Here is a 21,290-nt window from a genome sequence, read left to right as displayed (position 1 = left end):
GATATAACGAATATGCGAATATTCGCGAATATATGACGAATATTCGTCCATATATTCGCGAATATTCGCGAATTCGAATATGGCCTATGCCGCTCAACACTATTGGTCACAACTTAAGACAGTGCAGCTGCTGCTCTGGAACATAAGAGTCTGTGTAGCTGGAAGAAGCTGTGGCTGAGAAATACTGTAGGGCAAGTCCATAAGCTTACCAGCGATGCTGCCACATGGGACAATGGAGGATGCAGTCTATCTCTTCTTAGCACAGTCTGTAATGGATTTCTTCCTCCCAAGATGCTTCACTTCACTGAGGAGGGATGGAAGGAGCAGAGGGACAAATCACTGAAAGGCAAAGTCAGCCACTAGATGGAGTGCCTGTGTAATCAGGCTCACTTTACAGTACATAAAGATGCTGGAGGAATGACACTCCCCGCTTGGTATCCGTGGATGCCACCAATTTAGTCTTCAAAAGATAGAAGCTAAATTAGTTCAGATATTGGTCTGAGAAACAACTTGGATTCACGAGTAAAGCAGCAATATGGCAATAACCAGGGATTATAAGAGGGCTTTTCTCTTTGTACTCCAGCTTTGCTTCCTTGAGTCGGCCTCCTACTCTCACTAGGCCATTGCTATCAATGATTGGGTCAAGCTTACTCAATTCACTGTCCTTAGGTAATGGTCTCTTGTTGGTGAGGCTCTCGATCTCTCTAGAGTAGGCTTCTTGTTGAACAGTATAGATAATGTGATTTCTTGAATGTTTCAGGTCTGATACTGCATAGACCTTTGCACAGTGATGCCGTGATGCCGGCCTTTATATTCGTTTAGACTAGAAGTTCTCATACTACTGAATGAGCAAGTTGTGTGAATTAAACAGGTAATAGCTTGAACAAGTGACTTCCAGGTTGAAAATCGTTTGAATCTCTGAGATCCGAGTTGGTTATCTGAAGTTGTTGTGTGGAGTGTAGACACCTGAGGGCGGATTTCAACATCCAACTCTGCACCCACTAATTCAAAGGCTTTAACGGTAGCTTGCTCTGGGTTGTACAAGAATTTTGGTCCTGAAAACCACGTAGTGTTATTCAAATGATTAGCAGCAACGGCTCTAGTAGCATGATCAGCAGGGTTCTGGTCTGTAGGTACATAGTGCCACTGCTTTGGATGGACAGATCTCCTAATCCGTAACACTCTGTTGTTAACATAGACATAGAATCTTCTGGTTTCATTGTAGATATAACCTAAGACCATCTTACTGTCTGTGTAGAATGCAACATCTTTTAGGTCAATGTCCAATTCAGATGTAATTAATTCAGCTACCTCAACAGCTAGTACAGCAGCACATAGTTCTAGTCTTGGTACAGTGTGCTCAGGGTATGGTGCAAGTTTGGTTTTACCCATGACAAATCCGACATGGCATTGTCCTTTAGAGTCCATGGTTTTAATATAGGCCACAGCAGCAATTGCCTTGACAGAAGCATCTGAAAATATGTAGAGTTTTTGGCTTTGTATTTCTGTAGAAGGCACTGGTGCATAGGGTCTAGCTACATTGAGCTTAGATAAAGCTGTTAGAGAGTTTTTCCACTCTTCCCACTGAATCCTTTGATCGGCTGGTAAAGGTGTGTCCCAGTCAGATGTTTCACGGGTTAAGTTTCTGAGTAGGGCTTTTCCTTGAATTGTAACAGGAGCTGCAAACCCCAAGGGATCATACAAGCTATTTATGGTGGACAGAACACCCCTACGTGTGAAGGGCTTTTCCTCCTTGCTGGCTTGGAAGATGAATGTGTCCGATTTTAGATTCCAGAGAAGTCCAAGGCTGCGTTGTACTGGCATAGGGTCGGTCCCTAAGTCCAGGTCTTTCAAATCACTACAGTGATCTTGAGATGGAAAGGCTTCTATTAGTTCTTGACTATTGGAGGCTATTTTGTGAAGCCTGAGGTTTGAGTAGGCAAGCATTTCTTGAGCTCTCCTGAGGAGATTAATAGCAGTCTCATTTGAAGGCATAGCTTTTAGGCAGTCATCAACATAGAAGTCCTTTTCTACAAATTTTCTGACATCTGATCCATATTCCGCCTCACCTTCTTGAGCAGACCTTTTGATTCCATAAATTGCAACTGATGGCGAAGGACTGTTGCCAAAGATGTGCACTCTCATACGGTACTCTATAACTTTTTTAGAAAGATCATTGTCTCTGTACCAGAGAAATCTTAAGAAATTCCTGTCTTCCTTTTTGACAAGGAAACAATGAAACATTTGTTGAATGTCAGCGGTGAAGGCAATAGAATCTTTGCGGAAGCGCATGAGTACTCCCATAAGTTTGTTGTTCAGGTCTGGACTTGTCAAGAGAACATCATTTAAAGAGACACCCTCAAACTTGGCACTAGAGTCAAACACCACCCTGATTTGGCCTGGTTTCTTTGGGTGGTATACTCCAAACATTGGTAGGTACCAGCACTCCTCAAAGTCTTTGAGTTTGGGAGCTATCTCTGCATGGCCATTTTCAAATATCTTTTTCATGAAGGTGAAGAAGTGGTTTCTCATTTCTTGTTTCCTCTGCAGGTTGTGCTTGAGAGAAGAGAAACGTTTTAGAGCTTGCTCTCTGTTATTAGGCAGGCGTTGTCTGGGACTCCTGAATGGAAGAGGTGCGACCCAGCTGTTAGTTTCATCTTTAACAAATCCATTGTGCATTATGTCTAAAAACAACTTGTCCTCTATTGACATTGCCACTTGATTATCCTTCGTTGTTCTCTGAAAGACTGTACAACCTAACTGATCTTCATAAATGTTAGATGCTGCATGGCTTTCACACGGAAGATCTGTATAGGTGCAGAGCAGTTGGTTGCAGTATGGCAATTCTTTGACATGAAAGTTGTTGTTGCATGGTTGCAAAAGAGAAGGTCGACCATTGTCTAGCATATTGGTGAGCATGCTGGTCACAGAGGTGGGAGTGTGCATGCGTCCCAAGCATACATCTCCTATTATGACCCATCCTAGGTCTAGCTTTTGGGCATAGGGAGCATTATTGGGGCCATTAATATGATGTCTCACCTTGTGTACTTGTAAAATATCTCTCCCAAGAAGTAGGATTATCTGTGCCTGATGATCAAGTTCTGGTATAAGATGTGCCATGCTCTTTAGGTGTGAATGATAGCTTGCTACCTCTCTTGTAGGAATTTCAGATCTGTTGTCAGGAATTTGGTTGCACTCAATTATGGTAGGCAAGGGAAGGCATGTCTGTCCATCTAAGGATTCAATTTGGTAGCCGGTGGCCTTCCTCCCCATTGTGGATGTGGTACCTGCACAGGTTTTTAAGGAGTATGGAGTGCTTGGTCCTTGAGTTTTGAAGATGTCAAAGAATGTTGATCTGGCTAAGGATCTATTACTCTGATCATCCAGTATAGCATACAGTTTTACAGCTTTGTCTTTTTGGCCTTTTGGGTAGACTCTGACTAGACAGATTTTAGAGCAGGATCTGCTGCCTAATGTCCCTTTGCACACTTCTGTGAATTGTGAAGTGACCTCTGGTGAAGCTATAGCAGTGTTTCTTTTATCCCCGCCATGCTCAGTGTCACTTGAAGCGCTCTGTGAAGCCCATGGTGCTGGACCAGGGTGTAAAGCTGTGTTGTGATCTGTGGTGTCACATTCTGTGCATTTTACACTGACCTTGCAATCCTTGGCAAAATGAGATGTTGATCCGCAGCACTTGTAACAGATGCCATTCTCTTTAAGGAATCTTTTGCTGTCTTCAACTGGTTTCTCTCTGAAGGCTCTACATTTTAGGAGAGGATGAGGCTTTTGATGTATGGGACACTGCTTGCTTGGATCCCCTGCCTTTACCTCTGCTTGGCTTGCCGGCCTGTGAATAAAATCTGGAGGAGAAACATTAGTCTTGTGTACTGCCACTGAGGTTTTGCGTGAATTGAGAACTGGAGTGGCACATGACAATGTAAGATCAAAACTAGGGTCATTTCTTATCTTTGCTTGGTTATGTACAAAATCAACAAAAACAGAGAATGGAGGAAATGGGACATTATGTTTATGTTTATATGTGGAACCATGGGTAATCCACTTCTCTTGTAGGTTGTAGGGTAGTTTTTGAACTAAAGGGTTGACACCTCTTGCTGTGTCAAGGTATGCAAGTCCTTGTAAGTCCCCTTCAGATTTGGCAACTTGAAGTTCCATTAGTAAGTCACTAAGTTCTCTGAGTTTCTGATAGCCTTTGTTGGTTATCCTGGGAAAGTCCTCAATTCTTTTGTAGAGGGCACTTTCTATAACCTCTGCTGAGCCATAGCACTCATCAAGTCTGCTCCAAATAATTTTAAGACCAGTCTCAGGGTAGTTTATATTGATAGCCCTGATCCTAGCTGCATGTTTGCTTGACTCTTCCCCCAGGTATTTGACCAAGAGGTCCACCTCTTCACTACATGACAGGTCTAAGTCTCTTGTGACATTCTGAAAGGAAGATCTCCAGGCTCTATAGTCTTCAGGACGATCATTGAACTTCACAATTCCTTTTGCGACTAGTTCGCGCCGTGTAAAAAACTTTGCAAAGTCCATTGTGGTCTGGTAGACAGCAGGGTATACTGGTGGTGTACAACCCTGGTAAGAATATGGGGTATGCTCATACCTGTTAGTAGTCTCTTGGTTGTGCTGGCCAGTATCATGCTGCCTTGGCGTCAGGAGAGATGCAACGGTGAGGTGATCTGGCTTGACTGCTTGACCTGTAATGAGGTTATTACCAGCCGAGTTGCTCTCTTGCTTGTAGTTGACCCAGGATGGCACTTCATGCTGTACTGGGCCTATTTCACTTATGGTACAACGTTCGGGCTTTTATACTGGATCAGTATTGCTGTCTGAACCTGGGAGCTCATTTACATACTCTGACGTGCGTTGCAATGGATCTTGCGATTTAAGCTTCATACCTGGTATGCTGTCACGCTGTAGTGTTTCAAGATACTATATAGCCTCTAAGAACTCTGCTTCAGCAATGGTGGCTGCAGCCTCCTTTTCTGCAGCAAGTTTCTCTAATGTTGCTTCTAGCCTTGCCTTCTCTATTTTTATTTGCATTTCTTGCTCAGCGAATGCTGCTCGCGTTTTAGCTGCTTCAGCTTTTGCGCTGGCAATGGCCACTGCACTGCTAATAGATGAAGCTTTTCGTGGAGACAGAAGCAACAGATCTGGATTTGTGTGAAGATTTCTGAGACATTGTGCCTTTAAGAAGATGCTTGTCTGTGCAGAGAGTGCTGTATATCTGAGCAGGTAGCTGCACTATAGCAGGTCTCTGTGTCTTGTATCCCACTGGCTGGGTAGCTGCTGTTTCACTGTTCTGTCCTCGCTACACGTTGCCCTGTGGTGTGTGTAGTCTGACATGCAGATAAACCGCCCTATTCTTCAATAGACAAGACTGTATGGTGAAGTCTGTAGTCATAGGTAATAAGCACGCGATGAAACTAGAGAACAATAGAGCAGAAAACATGAATAAACACATGTTCATATACAACTAACATATCAGCATATCAGCATTACAACATATCAGCATTACAACATATCTGAAACATAGCATGTAATAACATGGATGACATGTAGAGAGCTGGTCTACTGGTCACAACTTAAGACAGTGCAGCTGCTGCTCTGGAACATAAGAGTCTGTGTAGCTGGAAGAAGCTGTGGCTGAGAAATACTGTAGGGCAAGTCCATAAACTTACCAGCGATGCTGCCACATGGGACAATGGAGGATGCAGTCTATCTCTTCTTAGCACAGTCTGTAATGGATTTCTTCCTCCCAAGATGCTTCACTTCACTGAGATGGGATGGAAGGAGCAGAGGGACAAATCACTGAAAGGCAAAGTCAGCCACTAGATGGAGTGCCTGTGTAATCAGGCTCACTTTACAGTACATAAAGATGCTGGAGGCATGACAATATATATATATATATATATATATATATATATATATAAAATAAATAAAAAAGTAAAGAAACTGGCATGAACAAAAATGATGGTACCCTAAACTTAATATTTTGCTGCACAGCCTTTTGAGGCCATCACTGCAATCAATCGATTTGGTAACTCTCAATGAGACTTCTGCACTTGTCTCCAAGACTTCTTGGCCCACTCCTCATAAGCCACCTGCTCCAACTGTCTCAGGTTTAAAGGGTGCCTTCTCCAGACTGCACGTTTCAGCTTCTTTCACAGATGTTCAACAGGATCAGGGCTCATAGATGGACCCTCAGAATAGTCCAATATTTTGCTCTTAGCCATTCTTGGGTGTTTTTAGTTGTGTGTTTGGGTCATTTTCCTGTTGGACGACCCATGACTTTCAACTGACACCAAGCTTCCCGACATTGAGTAGCACATTTTGCTCCAAAATGCCTTCATAGACTTGGAATTTCATTGTACCCTGTACAGATTCAACACACTCTGTGCCATATACATCTGACACTGACATACCTTGACATTGGAGTTGTAATGTCTATGGAAGTTTTTTTAAGCTTATTAGTTATCCGTCTCTTCAATTTGTCATAAATTTTCCTCTTGCTGCCACGTTCAGGGAGGTTGGTTACATTCCCATGGACCTTAAACTTCTTAAAGGACATCTGAAGCAAAAAACAACTTTTCCCCTATCCACATGCAGGAGGCATGCCGGCTGCAGAGGGATGTCACGGCCGACACGCCTCCTCCATGTAGTTCTATGGGAGAGGTTTGGAGGCAGTGTTCCTGCCTCCTCGCCTCTCCCATAGAAATGTATGGGGAGGGGGTGTACCGTCGACCTCAGAGAGGTCGACGCTACGTGCATTAGCCACTCACATAGAGCTGCAATGCAGGACCTCGTTTGGGAGATCGCAGGGGGTCCCAGCAGTCAGAGACCCCCCGCGATCAAACACATCCCCCATTCTGTGGATAGGGGATGAGTCTTTTTTTTTGCTGCAGATGTCCTTTAATAATAATTGCAACTGTAGCCACAGAAACATCATGCAGCTTGGTTATGGTCTTACAGCCTTTTGCCTTAACATTCCAGTCTATAATTTTCTTTCTTATCACCTGAGACAACTCTCCCCTTTAATGTGGTAAACACCATAATATCGAACAGCACGGTGGCTACTTTTCACCCCGTAAATAGGCAGCCTGACTGTTTACAAATTTGAAGACATCTGTGATGCTTCCCTATTTTTCTAGGTTACCATCACTTTTGTCCAGGCTAGTTTTATCATTTTGCTTTGCAAAATAATTCTGTTAACTTGGGGCACCAGGATGTACATGTGAGTCCTATACGTGAAGAGAGCAAAGGGGTTGTGCTCTCTTCATGCATGTCTGGTCCTCGCTGCTATCAGCAGCCAAGCACCGGTTGGTAATGGTGGACATCAATGATTGTGCTGAAATCCACAATTAACCACTCAAATGCTTTGATCAATACTGATACTGGTACTTTTAATGGCTGATTGTATTTCCTGCGACACGACCATGAGGATCCAATCAGCCAAGATGGTGGACAGAGGTCTCCTACCCTTCTTCCGGTCACTCTCACAGGGTCTTCTTCTCTGGTATGCCCTCTAGTAGACCAGAGAAGTAGATTGCCGCTAATACTGCTCAGTGCTATGCACATATAAATAGTCCCCTATGGGGACATAAAAAGTGTAAAATAAATGTAAAAAAAAAAGTTACAAATGTGAAAAATCCCCTCCCCCAATAAAAATGTAAATTGCTCCTTTTTCTCATTTTACCCTAAAAAACGGCTGTTACGCCGAGCGCTCCGGGTCCCCGCTCCTCCCCGGAGCGCTCGCTACACTCTCCTCACTGCAGCGCTCCGGTCAGATCCACTGACCCGGGGCGCTGCGATTCCGCCTCCCGCCGGGATGCGATTCGCGATGCGGGTAGCGCCCGCTCGCGATGCGCATCCCGGCTCCCGTACCTGACTCGCTCTCCGTCGGTCCTGTCCCGGCGCGCGCGGCCCCGCTCCCTAGGGCGCGCGCGCGCCGGGTCTTTGCGATTTAAAGGGCCACTGCGCCGCTGATTGGCGCAGTGGTTCCAATTAGTCTGATCACCTGTGCACTTCCCTATATCACCTCACTTCCCCTGCACTTCCTTGCCGGATCTTGTTGCCATCGTGCCAGTGAAAGCGTTTCCTTGTGTGTTCCTAGCCTGTGTTCCAGACCTCCTGCCGTTGCCCCTGACTACGATCCTTGCTGCCTGCCCCGACCTTCTGCTACGTCCGACTTTGCTTCTGTCTACTCCCTTGTACCGCGCCTATCTTCAGCAGCCAGAGAGGTTGAGCCGTTGCTAGTGGATACGACCTGGTCACTACCGCCGCAGCAAGACCATCCCGCTTTGCGGCGGGCTCTGGTGAATACCAGTAGTGACTTAGAACCGATCCACTAGCACGGTCCACGCCAATCCCTCTCTGGCACAGAGGATCCACTACCTGCCAGCCGGCATCGTGACAGTAGATCCGGCCATGGATCCCGCTGAAGTTCCTCTGCCAGTTGTCGCTGACCTCACCACGGTGGTCGCCCAGCAGTCACAACAGATAGCGCAACAAGGCCAACAGCTGTCTCAACTGACCGTTATGCTACAGCAGTTACTACCACAGCTTCAGCAATCATCTTCTCCGCCAGCTCCTGCACCTCCTCCGCAGCGAGTGGCCGCTTCTGGTCTACGCCTATCCTTGCCAGATAAATTTGATGGGGACTCTAAGTTTTGCCGTGGCTTTCTTACCCAATGTTCCCTGCACTTGGAGTTGATGTCAGACCACTTTCCCACTGAAAGGTCTAAGGTGGCTTTCGTAGTCAGCCTTCTGTCTGGAAAAGCCCTGTCTTGGGCCACACCGCTCTGGGACCGCAATGACCCCGTCACTGCCTCTGTACACTCCTTCTTCTCGGAAATCCGAAGTGTCTTTGAGGAACCTGCCCGAGCCTCTTCTGCTGAGACTGCCCTGTTGAACCTGGTCCAGGGTAATTCTTCCGTTGGCGAGTATGCCGTACAATTCCGTACTCTTGCTTCAGAATTATCCTGGAATAATGAGGCCCTCTGCGCGGCCTTTAAAAAAGGTCTATCCAGCAACATTAAAGATGTTCTGGCCGCACGAGAAATCCCTGCTAATCTACATGAACTCATTCACCTAGCCACTCGCATTGACATGCGTTTTCCCGAAAGGCGTCAGGAGCTCCGCCAGGATATGGACTCTGTTCGCACGAGGCGTTTCTTCTCCCCGGCTCCTCTCTCCTCTGGTCCCCTGCAATCTGTTCCTGTGCCTCCCGCCGTGGAGGCTATGCAGGTCGACCGGTCTCGCCTGACACCTCAAGAGAGGACACGACGCCGCATGGAGAATCTCTGCCTGTACTGTGCTAGTACCGAACACTTCCTGAAGGATTGTCCTATCCGTCCTCCCCGCCTGGAAAGACGTACGCTGACTCCGCACAAAGGTGAGACAGTCCTTGATGTCTACTCTGCTTCTCCACGTCTTACTGTGCCTGTGCGGATATCTGCCTCTGCCTTCTCCTTCTCTACCATGGCCTTCTTGGACTCCGGATCTGCAGGAAATTTTATTTTGGCCTCTCTCGTCAACAGGTTCAACATCCCAGTGACCAGTCTCGCCAGACCCCTCTACATCAATTGTGTAAACAATGAAAGATTGGACTGTACCATACGTTTCCGCACGGAGCCCCTTCTAATGTGCATCGGATCTCATCACGAGAGGGTTGAACTTTTGGTCCTCCCCAATTGCACTTCTGAAATTCTCCTTGGACTTCCTTGGCTTCAACTTCATTCCCCTACCCTGGATTGGTCCACTGGGGAAATCAAGAGTTGGGGGCCCTCTTGTTCCAAGGACTGCCTAAAACCGGTTCCCAGTAACCCTTGCCGTGACTCTGTGGTTCCACCTGTAACCGGCCTCCCTAAGGCCTATATGGACTTTGCGGATGTTTTTTGCAAAAAACAAGCTGAGACTCTACCTCCTCACAGGCCTTATGATTGTCCTATCGACCTCCTCCCGGGCACTACTCCACCCCGGGGCAGAATTTATCCTCTGTCCGCCCCAGAGACTCTTGCCATGTCGGAATACGTCCAGGAAAATTTAAAAAAGGGCTTTATCCGTAAATCCTCCTCTCCTGCCGGAGCCGGATTTTTCTTTGTCTCCAAAAAAGATGGCTCCCTACGTCCTTGTATTGACTACCGCGGTCTTAATAAAATCACGGTTAAGAACCGCTACCCCCTACCCCTCATCTCTGAACTCTTTGATCGCCTCCAAGGTGCCCACATCTTTACCAAACTGGACTTAAGAGGTGCTTATAATCTCATCCGCATCAGAGAGGGGGATGAATGGAAAACGGCATTTAACACCAGAGATGGACACTTTGAGTATCTGGTCATGCCCTTTGGCCTGTGCAACGCCCCTGCCGTCTTCCAAGACTTTGTTAATGAAATTTTTCGTGATCTCTTATACTCCTGTGTTGTTGTATATCTGGACGATATCCTGATTTTTTCTGCTAATCTAGAAGAACACCGCCAGCATGTCCGTATGGTTCTTCAGAGACTTCGTGACAATCAACTCTATGCCAAAATAGAGAAATGTCTGTTTGAATGCCAATCTCTTCCTTTCCTAGGATACTTGGTCTCTGGCCAGGGACTACAAATGGATCCAGACAAACTCTCTGCCGTCTTAGATTGGCCACGCCCCTCCGGACTCCGTGCTATCCAACGTTTTTTGGGGTTCGCCAATTATTACAGGCAATTTATTCCACATTTTTCTACCGTTGTGGCTCCTATCGTGGCTTTAACCAAAAAAAATGCCGATCCCAAGTCTTGGCCTCCTCAAGCGGAAGACGCCTTTAAACGACTCAAGTCTGCCTTTTCTTCGGCTCCCGTGCTCTCCAGACCTGACCCATCCAAACCCTTCCTATTGGAGGTTGATGCCTCTTCAGTGGGAGCTGGAGCTGTTCTTCTACAAAAAAATTCTTCCGGGCATGCTGTTACTTGTGGTTTTTTTTCTAGGACCTTCTCTCCGGCGGAGAGGAACTACTCCATCGGGGATCGAGAGCTTCTAGCCATTAAATTAGCACTTGAGGAATGGAGGCATCTGCTGGAGGGATCAAGGTTTCCAGTTATTATTTACACCGATCACAAGAACCTCTCCTACCTCCAGTCTGCCCAACGGCTGAATCCTCGCCAGGCCAGGTGGTCTCTGTTCTTTGCCCGATTTAATTTTGAAATTCACTTTCGGCCTGCCGATAAGAACATTAGGGCCGATGCTCTCTCTCGTTCCTCGGATGCTTCTGAAATTGAACTCTCTCCACAACACATCATTCCTCCTGACTGCCTGATTTCCACTTCTCCAGCCTCCATCAGGCAAACTCCTCCAGGAAAGACCTTTGTTTCTCCACGCCAACGCCTCGGAATCCTCAAATGGGGTCACTCCTCCCATCTCGCAGGTCATGCGGGCATCAAGAAATCTGTGCAACTCATCTCTCGCTTCTATTGGTGGCCGACTCTGGGGACGGATGTTGTGGACTTTGTGCGAGCCTGCACTATCTGTGCCCGGGATAAGACTCCTCGCCAGAGGCCCGCTGGTTTTCTTCATCCTCTGCCTGTCCCCGAACAGCCTTGGTCTCTGATTGGTATGGATTTTATTACTGACTTACCCCCTTCCCGTGGCAACACTGTTATTTGGGTGGTCGTTGATCGATTCTCCAAAATGGCACATTTCATTCCTCTTCCTGGTCTTCCTTCAGCGCCTCAGTTGGCTAAACAATTTTTTGTACACATTTTTCGTCTTCACGGGTTGCCTACGCAGATCGTCTCGGATAGAGGCGTCCAATTCGTGTCTAAATTCTGGAGGGCTCTCTGTAAACAACTCAAGATTAAATTAAACTTTTCTTCTGCATATCATCCTCAATCCAATGGACAAGTAGAAAGAATTAACCAGGTCTTGGGTGATTATTTACGACATTTTGTTTCCTCCCGCCAGGATGACTGGACAGATCTTCTACCATGGGCCGAATTCTCGTATAACTTCAGAGTCTCTGAATCTTCCTCCAAATCCCCATTTTTCGTGGTGTACGGCCGTCACCCTCTTCCCCCCCTCCCTACCCCCTTGCCCTCTGGTCTGCCCGCTGTGGATGAAATTTCTCGTGACCTTTCCATCATATGGAGAGAGACCCAAAATTCTCTCTTACAGGCTTCATCACGCATGAAGAAGTTCGCGGATAAGAAAAGAAGAGCTCCTCCCATTTTTTCCCCTGGAGACAAGGTATGGCTCTCCGCTAAATATGTCCGCTTCCGTGTCCCTAGCTACAAGTTGGGACCACGTTATCTGGGTCCTTTCAAAATTTTGTGCCAGATTAATCCTGTCTCTTACAAACTTCTTCTTCCTCCTTCTCTTCGTATTCCTAATGCCTTTCACGTTTCTCTTCTTAAACCACTTATCATCAACCGTTTCTCTCCCAAATCTGTTCCTCCCACTCCTGTTTCCGGCTCCTCGGACATCTTCTCCGTCAAAGAGATTCTGGCTTCCAAAAAGGTCAGAGGGAAAACCTTTTTTTTAGTGGATTGGGAGGGTTGTGGTCCAGAAGAGAGATCCTGGGAACCTGAGGACAATATCCTAGACAAAAGTCTGCTCCTCAGGTTCTCAGGCTCTAAGAAGAGGGGGAGACCCAAGGGGGGGGTACTGTTACGCCGAGCGCTCCGGGTCCCCGCTCCTCCCCGGAGCGCTCGCTACACTCTCCTCACTGCAGCGCTCCGGTCAGATCCACTGACCCGGGGCGCTGCGATTCCGCCTCCCGCCGGGATGCGATTCGCGATGCGGGTAGCGCCCGCTCGCGATGCGCATCCCGGCTCCCGTACCTGACTCGCTCTCCGTCGGTCCTGTCCCGGCGCGCGCGGCCCCGCTCCCTAGGGCGCGCGCGCGCCGGGTCTTTGCGATTTAAAGGGCCACTGCGCCGCTGATTGGCGCAGTGGTTCCAATTAGTCTGATCACCTGTGCACTTCCCTATATCACCTCACTTCCCCTGCACTTCCTTGCCGGATCTTGTTGCCATCGTGCCAGTGAAAGCGTTTCCTTGTGTGTTCCTAGCCTGTGTTCCAGACCTCCTGCCGTTGCCCCTGACTACGATCCTTGCTGCCTGCCCCGACCTTCTGCTACGTCCGACTTTGCTTCTGTCTACTCCCTTGTACCGCGCCTATCTTCAGCAGCCAGAGAGGTTGAGCCGTTGCTAGTGGATACGACCTGGTCACTACCGCGGCAGCAAGACCATCCCGCTTTGCGGCGGGCTCTGGTGAATACCAGTAGTGACTTAGAACCGATCCACTAGCACGGTCCACGCCAATCCCTCTCTGGCACAGAGGATCCACTACCTGCCAGCCGGCATCGTGACAACGGCATGTGCGTAAATGTCAGAACTATCAAAATATAATGTTAATGATCCTGTGAATGGCAACGTACAAAAAAAAGTCAAAAATTACTGCTTTTTTGTCACATCACATAACCCAAAAAAATTTATTAAAAGGGATTTACAACTCACATATGAGCAAAAGTGGTACAAAACAAAAAATACAGATCATAGCGCAAAAACAGAGCCCTCATACAGCCTTGTATATGGAAAATTGAGAAAGTTATAGGTGGTCAAAATAGGGCAATTTTAAATATACTTATTTTGTAAAAAGAAAAAAAAAAGGTAGCATTTCCTTAAAAGCAATACCATCATAGTAAAGTATCTAAAGATGGGTATCATTTTAATTGTGTTGACCTACAGAATAATGAGAGCATGTCATTTTTATCGTAATTGTACAGCATGAAAATGAAACCCCCCATAATTTGAGGTTTTCTTTTCAATTTACCCACCCAAGAAATATTTTTGGGGGGTTTTGCCATACATTTGGTACATTTTATACATTTGGTAAAATTACAAAATATATTTAATCATGTAAAAAACTGTCCCTAATATCGGTCTGTGGATGGAAATATAAAAGAGTTATTGCTCTTAGAAGGCTAGGAGGGAAAAACTAAAATGCAGAAACATAGAAACATAGAATGTGTCAGCAGATAAGAACCATTTGGCCCATCTAGTCTGCCCAATAATCTGAATCCTATCAATAGTCCCTAGCCCTATCTTATATGAAGGATAACCTTATGCCTATCCCCTGCATGCTTAAAGGGTTATTCCAGGCCCAAACTTTTTTTTATATATCAACTGGCTCCGGAAAGTTAAACAGATTTGTAAATTACTTTGATTAAAAAATCTTAATCCTTCCAATAGTTATTAGCTTCTGAAGTTGAGTTGTTGTCTTCTGTCTAACTGTTCTCTGATGACTCACGTCCAAGGAGCTGTGCAGTTCCTATGGGGATATTTTCCCATCATGCACAGCTCCCGGGACGTGACATCATCAATGAGCAGTTAGACAGAAAACTTCAGAAGCTAATAACTATTGGAAGGATTAAGATTTTTTAATAGAAGTAAATTTACAAATATCAAAGGAACACAAAGCTGGTTCGGCACTGCAAGGATCAGCAAGCCGGACACACAGGCTAGGAAAGAGCAGAGTCTGTATAGCCTGGAGTAGTGGTGGTGCTCTGGTTCCAACAAAGAAGTAAAACTGTGCGAGGATAAGGATCAAAGGAAAAAAACGGCTGACTCACCGACAGGTACTCTTCAGGACTTTCTTCTTTATTGAAATACTCACAATTACATAGTAGGACCTAGGGAGGGATGGGACGGGGGGTACACAAATCTGGCTACAGAGTCTGTTTCACACGTCAAGCGTGCTTCATCTGGCCTGCGGTGTAGATTCTCTTGCAGCTTGTTATACAGGTGAGTCTTGATTGAGATGACATCAGAGACTCCACCTGTCCTGATGTAGTCAAAGGGGGTGTGCCAAACTAATGGATTAACCACTCGGCTCCCTGATTGAAAAACCGCATCAGGTAAAGAAACGCAATTACATAATAGTAATTAATGACGAGATGTTAGTTAAAACCAAGGGGAAAAAGAACATAGTGTGAATTAAAAGCAACGTGCATAGTCAATCTTGTCATTGAGTCCAAGTGGACCTATCGCAGAGGTTTTTAAGATCCAGTGCGTTATTCTTTTTAACAGGAATTTATCCAGGTTAATGCCTGTTTTAGGTTTTACCCTTTCAATTCCTGCAATGTGTCTGGTTTACCTTCGTGGCATTGTGCCACGTGTGTAATAAAGTGGGGGACACCCTTTAAGGTGCACAAAGAATAGAATTGTTCTCGTATTCGGGCATGCAATTGTCGGATCGTTTTGCCTATATAATAATACCCGCATAGACAGAAAATAACATAAACTACATACTTAGACCTGGATGTGATTAAATCCGACACTTGGTGTAAACACTGACCCATATGAATAGTTTTTAATTCGGAATTATACCTGCAGAAATTACAATTCCTGCAGGCATAATTCCCAATAGGAGTACAACTATCTAGCCAGGTATTTTCAGTTTTAAGTTTCGTGTAATCTTTCTTGAGGACAGTTCCGATTGTTTTATTTTTTTTATAGGAAACCAAAGGCTTTCTGTTTGCGATTTCCTTAATTTCATTATCTCCTGCCAAAATATGCCAATTCCTCCTGATAGCCTGTTCTATTATTTTATTTATGGGGGAATTCTGAAAAGTAAAGGTGAACCTTTTGTTATCACTGTTCCAAAGCAATTTTTTTTAGGGATTAGTAAGTCCTCCCTGTTCAGGCCGTCCACTCTTTGTCTCCCTTGGGTGATGAGTTTCTCTGGATATTTTCTTTCTTTCAGGCGTTTATACAAGTTATCTGCCTGCTCTTTATAGGTTGATGTTAATTCGTTATTTCTTTTTAAACGGACGAACTGCCCGTAGGGGATTCCCTTTTTCACCGAAAAAGGGTGGGAACTATGAAAATGTAGGAGGGTGCTCTTAGCAATTTCTTTACGGTACCCTTCACTTATGATTTTATTGTCACCCACCTTTAGTTTAATGTCTAAGAACTCAAGCGATTATCCCCCGAATTGAGATGTAAAGGACATATTTACAGTGTTAACTGAATTCAGGTACGTGACGAACTCCGAGAACTGGGCAGGAGTACCTGCCCAGACAATCAGAATATCGTCAACGTACCTGGAATATGATTGTATGTATTTAATGAAAGGGTTAACTGAAGAATACACGTAAATACTCTCAAGTACTGCCAAAAATATATTTGCATACGTGCAGGACACCGGGGTCCCAATCGGGGTCCCGGTGTCCTGCCTGTACCAAACATCCCCAAACTTAAAGGTGCTATTTGAAAGAAGGAAGAAAAGGGCATCACGCACAAATTAAATGAACTCCGGACTCTTATCTGTCTCTGTAAGGAAATCGCAAACCGCTTGTATACCCGCATTGTGCGGTATGCGGGTATACAAGCTTACCACATCAATGGAGCATAAGCTCCAATTGTGCTCCCAGGGGATACTTTGTATTATTTGTAGCAAATGTAACGTATCTTTAATGTATGCTGGGATTGATGTAAGTAAGGGACTGAGCAGCCATTCCAGGTAATGGGACAGGTGTTCAGTGACAGAGCCCACCCCAGAGATGATAGGTCGTCCCGGGGGTGGGCTCTGCCCCTTGTGGACTTTAGGTAGATGATACCACACTGCGGGTTTTGGGGTCTCTGGAAGTAGTCTAGATGCGTTCTTCTTTGACAACATCTGTTTGTCAACAAAACCATGTAACAGAGAACTCAGATTTTTAAGGATTTTATGGGTAGGGTCAGACTGTAACAAAGCTGCCTTTCGGGTTCTGCTAAATACATATCTTTATACATAACTACTATACTACCTCCTTTGTCTGCCTTTACTGTGATAATATCCTCTCTCTTTTTCAATCTCTGTAACGCTTGGTTTTCTTTAATGGACAGATTACTTGGGGCTTGTTGGTACAGTACAGACCTGACATCTTTCAATACTGCGGTTTGGAACAGATCTAGGTGACTCCCTGGATAGATCGGGGGGGTTGAAACTAGACTTAACACCTTTAGTGAATCTATTTGTGTCATCGTCTGTACTGGTATCAACATAGCTGAATTCATTAGCCAGAAGACCTATACACATTCGTTCAAGTGGGGTACACTCTGTAGGAAAAAAACCTAGTTTACTCAATGTAACCGGAACATTTCCTTCACATGGGGGCTGCTCAGTAATAGATTTATTCAAAAAATATTTAGGTAGGTTTATGTCCCTGACCGATTTAGCCAAGTCAATTTAAAAAAGCACTGGATCAAACTGTTCGGTTAACCTAAAGTTGAGTCCCTTCGACAGCAGGGATATAGTGGCTCGATCAAGGGGTTCAGTTGTCAAGTTTATGACATTAGATGTGGGTGGTTGGACTCCAACTGTTCATTTTCTTCCTTTTTGGGTCGTTTTTTGTCACCTCCTCCGACTCCTCCTTGTGGCCCTTTATCCAAAGGGGCTGACAAGTTCACTTTTTTCTGTACTTCTACGGGTTTCTGATGGTCTCTAGGAGGGATCGCTATTCCTGTTGGGCGGTCTGAATCCGGTTTGTAACGGGCATTACGGTGGAATTTTTTGCTGATGGTAGGAGGTTTAGTAAACCAAGTGAACACTTTATCACTCTCATAATCAGATCTGTCTCTCAAGAATTTTTCACGTTTTTTATTTTTAACGTCTTCTTGTAGTGCTGTCTATCTGGCTTGTAACTTAGGAAAAAACAGTCGCACTTGCTCCTCGGTTGCTCTTTTAGTATATTCCGCTTTGACTTTCTTTAAATCTTCATTTATTTTGTCATGTTCAATGCGGTTCCTAGTAAGAACTATTTGTAGCAACTTGATGGAGTGTTCATGGTGTGCTTGTTTCCATATGGTTAGAAAAACCGGGTCATCTTGAAATTGTGCTGGGACTTTATAGGACCTCAGTCCTCTAGGTGACCGTTCACACTGCAGGTAAGACTGCAGTGAGTTTATAGTCCAAAACACATTGATTTATTTCTCTGAAAGGTTAATGATGCGATATTCCAAGGCTTTGACATCAATGAGTTCGATGTCCTCTTTGGTATTACACTCCATGAAATACCCCCCCGGCTTCCTCCCTCCCTGTGAGTAAAACAGTCTCCATTTGCTCAAACATTCCATCCGTTCCAGTGTCCATATTTTGTTGCGTGGCTACTGACATGTTAAGTGTGCTCAAGAACCTTAAAAGAGAAAATACAAATTGCAAAGGAACACAAAGCTGGTTCGGCACTGCAAGGATCAGCAAGCCGGACACAGGGCTAGGAAAGAGCAGAGTCTGTATAGCCTGGAGTAGCGGTGGTGCTCGGGTTCCAACAAAGAAGTAAAACTGTGCGAGGATAAGGATCAAAGGAAAAAAACGGCTGACTCACCGACAGGTACTCTTCAGGACTTTTTCTTTATTGAAATACTCACAATTACATAGTAGGACGTGGGGAGGGACGGGACGGGGGGTACACAAATCCGGCTACAGAGTCTGTTTCATACGTCAAGCGTGCTTCATCTGGCCTGTGGTGTAGATTTTCTTGCAGCTTCTTATACAGGTGAGTCTTGATTGAGATGACATCAGAGACTCCACCTGTCCTGATGTAGTCAAAGGGGGCGTGCCAAACTAATGGATTAACCACTCGGCTCCCTGACTGAAAAACCGCATCAGGTAAAGAAACGCAATTACATAATAGTAATTAATAACGAGATACTAGTTAAAACCAAGGGGAAAAAGAACATAGTATGAATTACAAATCTGTTTAACTTTCCGGAGCCAGTTGATATATATATAAAATAAAGTATTTGCCTGGAATACCCCTTTAAACTCGTTCACTGTATTTGCAGTTACCACTTCTGCAGGAAGGCTATTCCATGCATCCACTACTCTCTCAGTAAAGTAATACTTCCTGATATTACTTTTAAACCTTTGCCCCTCTAATTTAAAACAATGTCCTCTTGTGGTAGTTTTTCTTCTTTTAACTAAGCTCTCTTCGTTTACCGTGTTGATTCCCTTTATGTATTTAAAAGCTTCTATCATATCCCCTCTGTCTCTTCTTTCTTCCAAGCTATACATGTTAAGGTCCTTTAACCCCTTAAGGACCAAGGGCGTACAGGTACGTCCTTGGTCCTGCTCTCCTGATATAACGCGGGGTTACACAGTAATAGTGAAGCCGGGACCCGCCTCTAATAGCGCACAGCGACGATCGCGGCGCCGCGCGCTATTAACCCTTTAGCCGCGCGCTCAGAGCTGAGCCGCGCGGCTAAAAGCAAAACCGAAAGTGGCCGGCTAGCTCAGTCGGGCTGTTCGGGATAGCCGTGGCTAATCACGGCATCCCGAACAGCTGACAGGACAGCGGGAGGGCCCCTACCTGTCCGATCGCCGAATGATTGCTCAGTGCCTGAGATCCAGGCATGAGCAATCATGTGGCAGAATCCTTGATCACTGGTTTCTTATGAGAAACAGGTGATCAATGATAAAGATCAGTGTGTGCAGTGTTATAGGTCCCTATGGGACCTATAACACTGCAAAAAAAAAGTGAAAAAAAAAGTGAATAAAGATCATTTAACTCCTCCCCTATTAAAAATTTGAATCACCCCCCTTTTCCAATAAAAAAAAAAACACAGTGTAAATAAAAATAAACATATATGGTATCACCGCATGCGGAAATGTCCGAATTATAAAAATATATCATTAATTAAACTGCGCGGTCAATGGCGTGCGCGCAAAAAAAATTCCAAAGTCCAAAATAGTGCATTTTTGGTCACTTTTTTATATCATTTATATCAATGCATAAGTCCTATCAATGCAAAAATGGTACCGTTAAAAACTTCAGATCACGGCGCAAAAAATGAGCCCCCGTACCACCCCATACACGGAAAAATAAAAAAGGTTATAGGGGTCAGAAGATGACAATTTTAAACGTATTAATTTTCCTGCATGTAGTTATGATTTTTTCCAGAAGTCCGACAAAATCAAACCTATATAAGTAGGGGATCATTTTAATCATATGGACCTACAGAATAAAGATAAGGTGTCATTTTTACCGAAAAATGTACTACGTAGAAACGGAAGCCCCCAAAAGTTAAAAAACAGGGGTTTTTTTTCAATTTTGTCACACAATGATTTTTTTTTCGTTTCACCGTAGATTTTTGGGCAAAATGACTGATGTCATTACAAAGTAGAATTGGTGGCGCAAAAAATAAGCCATCATATGGATTTTTAGGTGCAAAATTGAAAGAGTTATGATTTTTTAAAGGCAAGGAGCAAAAAACGAAAATGCAAAAATGGAAAAAACCCCACTCCTTAAGGGGTTAATCTTTCCTGGTAAGTTTTATCCTGCAATCCATGTACTAGTTTAGTAGCTCTTCTCTGAACTCTCTCTAGAGTTTCTATATCCTTTTGGAGATACGGCTTCTAGTACTGCGCACAATACTCCAAGTGAGGCCTCACCAGTGTTCTGTACAGCGGCATGAGCACTTCTCTCTTTCTGCTGCTTATACCTCTCCCTATACATCCAAGCTTATACCTCTCCCTATACATCCAAGCATCCAAGTAATCCATTCCATTTCCTGCTGCTCTATTACATTGTCTTCCTACATTTAAAGCGCAACTGTCATGAGTTTTTAGCCCCCTAGACTACTGCAGTGTTGGTACAGATGTCCATAACTTGAGTGTAACCATACCTTTATCGCTTTTCCTCCTTCTTTAATCTATCTATATATATGAAACTCAACGTGTGTGTGTGTGTGTATGTATGTATGTGTGTATGCTCCAGCATCACGTCCAAACGGCTAAAGATATTAACATGAAACTTGGCACACATGTTAATTATATGTCAACAACAAACATAGGATAGGTGATTTAACCCTTACCCATCCCAATTTGCCTGGGGCGAGGTTTATGTTTAAAGTCCCATACAAGTCAAAGGGAAATATATGTTACTGCATAACTTCCAAACGGCAGGAGATATTTCGATAAAAGTTGGTCACATGTTACTTATATGTCCACTTAAAATATAGGATAGTTAATTTAACCCTTGTGAGGGTCAGGGCTTTTGTTTAAAGTCCAATGCAAATCAATGGGAAATTAATGTTCCCACATAACTTCCGTACGGCTGGAGATATTTCAATACCTGGTACACATATTACCAGGTATATTATTGGGATATGAGGTCAGGATAAGAGGTTGAGATAGGAGCAGGGGGTATGAGGATAGGATAGGAGGTCAGGATAGGAGGTTGAGATAGGAGGTTAGGATAGATGGATTGGATAGGAGGACGGGATAGGAGGTAGGGATTGGAGGTCGGGAGAGGAGGTCTGAATA

At 44.8% G+C, this 21,290-nt stretch overlaps 2 protein-coding genes across 20 annotated transcripts in view; one reads left to right on the top strand and one right to left on the bottom strand.

Moving 5' to 3' along the window:
- The window catches only part of DRP2 (dystrophin related protein 2), a 1,527,660-nt gene that overhangs the window by 880,815 nt on the left and 625,555 nt on the right, over positions 1–21,290 (top strand). The gene's annotated exons all lie outside the window — the stretch shown is intronic.
- LOC130290916 (uncharacterized) lies at positions 63–5,737 on the bottom strand. The gene is made up of 2 exons (XM_056539131.1): positions 5,697–5,737; positions 63–5,441 (listed from the first exon to the last, which is right to left on the bottom strand). Exon 2 carries the CDS (start codon positions 4,546–4,548, stop codon positions 757–759), a length of 3,792 nt encoding a protein of 1,263 aa, XP_056395106.1. The 5' UTR covers positions 4,549–5,441; positions 5,697–5,737; the 3' UTR covers positions 63–756.

The sequence above is a fragment of the Hyla sarda genome, chromosome 9 (genome assembly GCF_029499605.1).
Source record: "Hyla sarda isolate aHylSar1 chromosome 9, aHylSar1.hap1, whole genome shotgun sequence".
In the NCBI taxonomy this organism is placed as follows: domain Eukaryota; kingdom Metazoa; phylum Chordata; class Amphibia; order Anura; family Hylidae; genus Hyla; species Hyla sarda.
The sequence above is the reverse complement of the archived record's forward strand: the minus strand, read 5'-3'. Positions and strand labels throughout refer to the sequence as shown.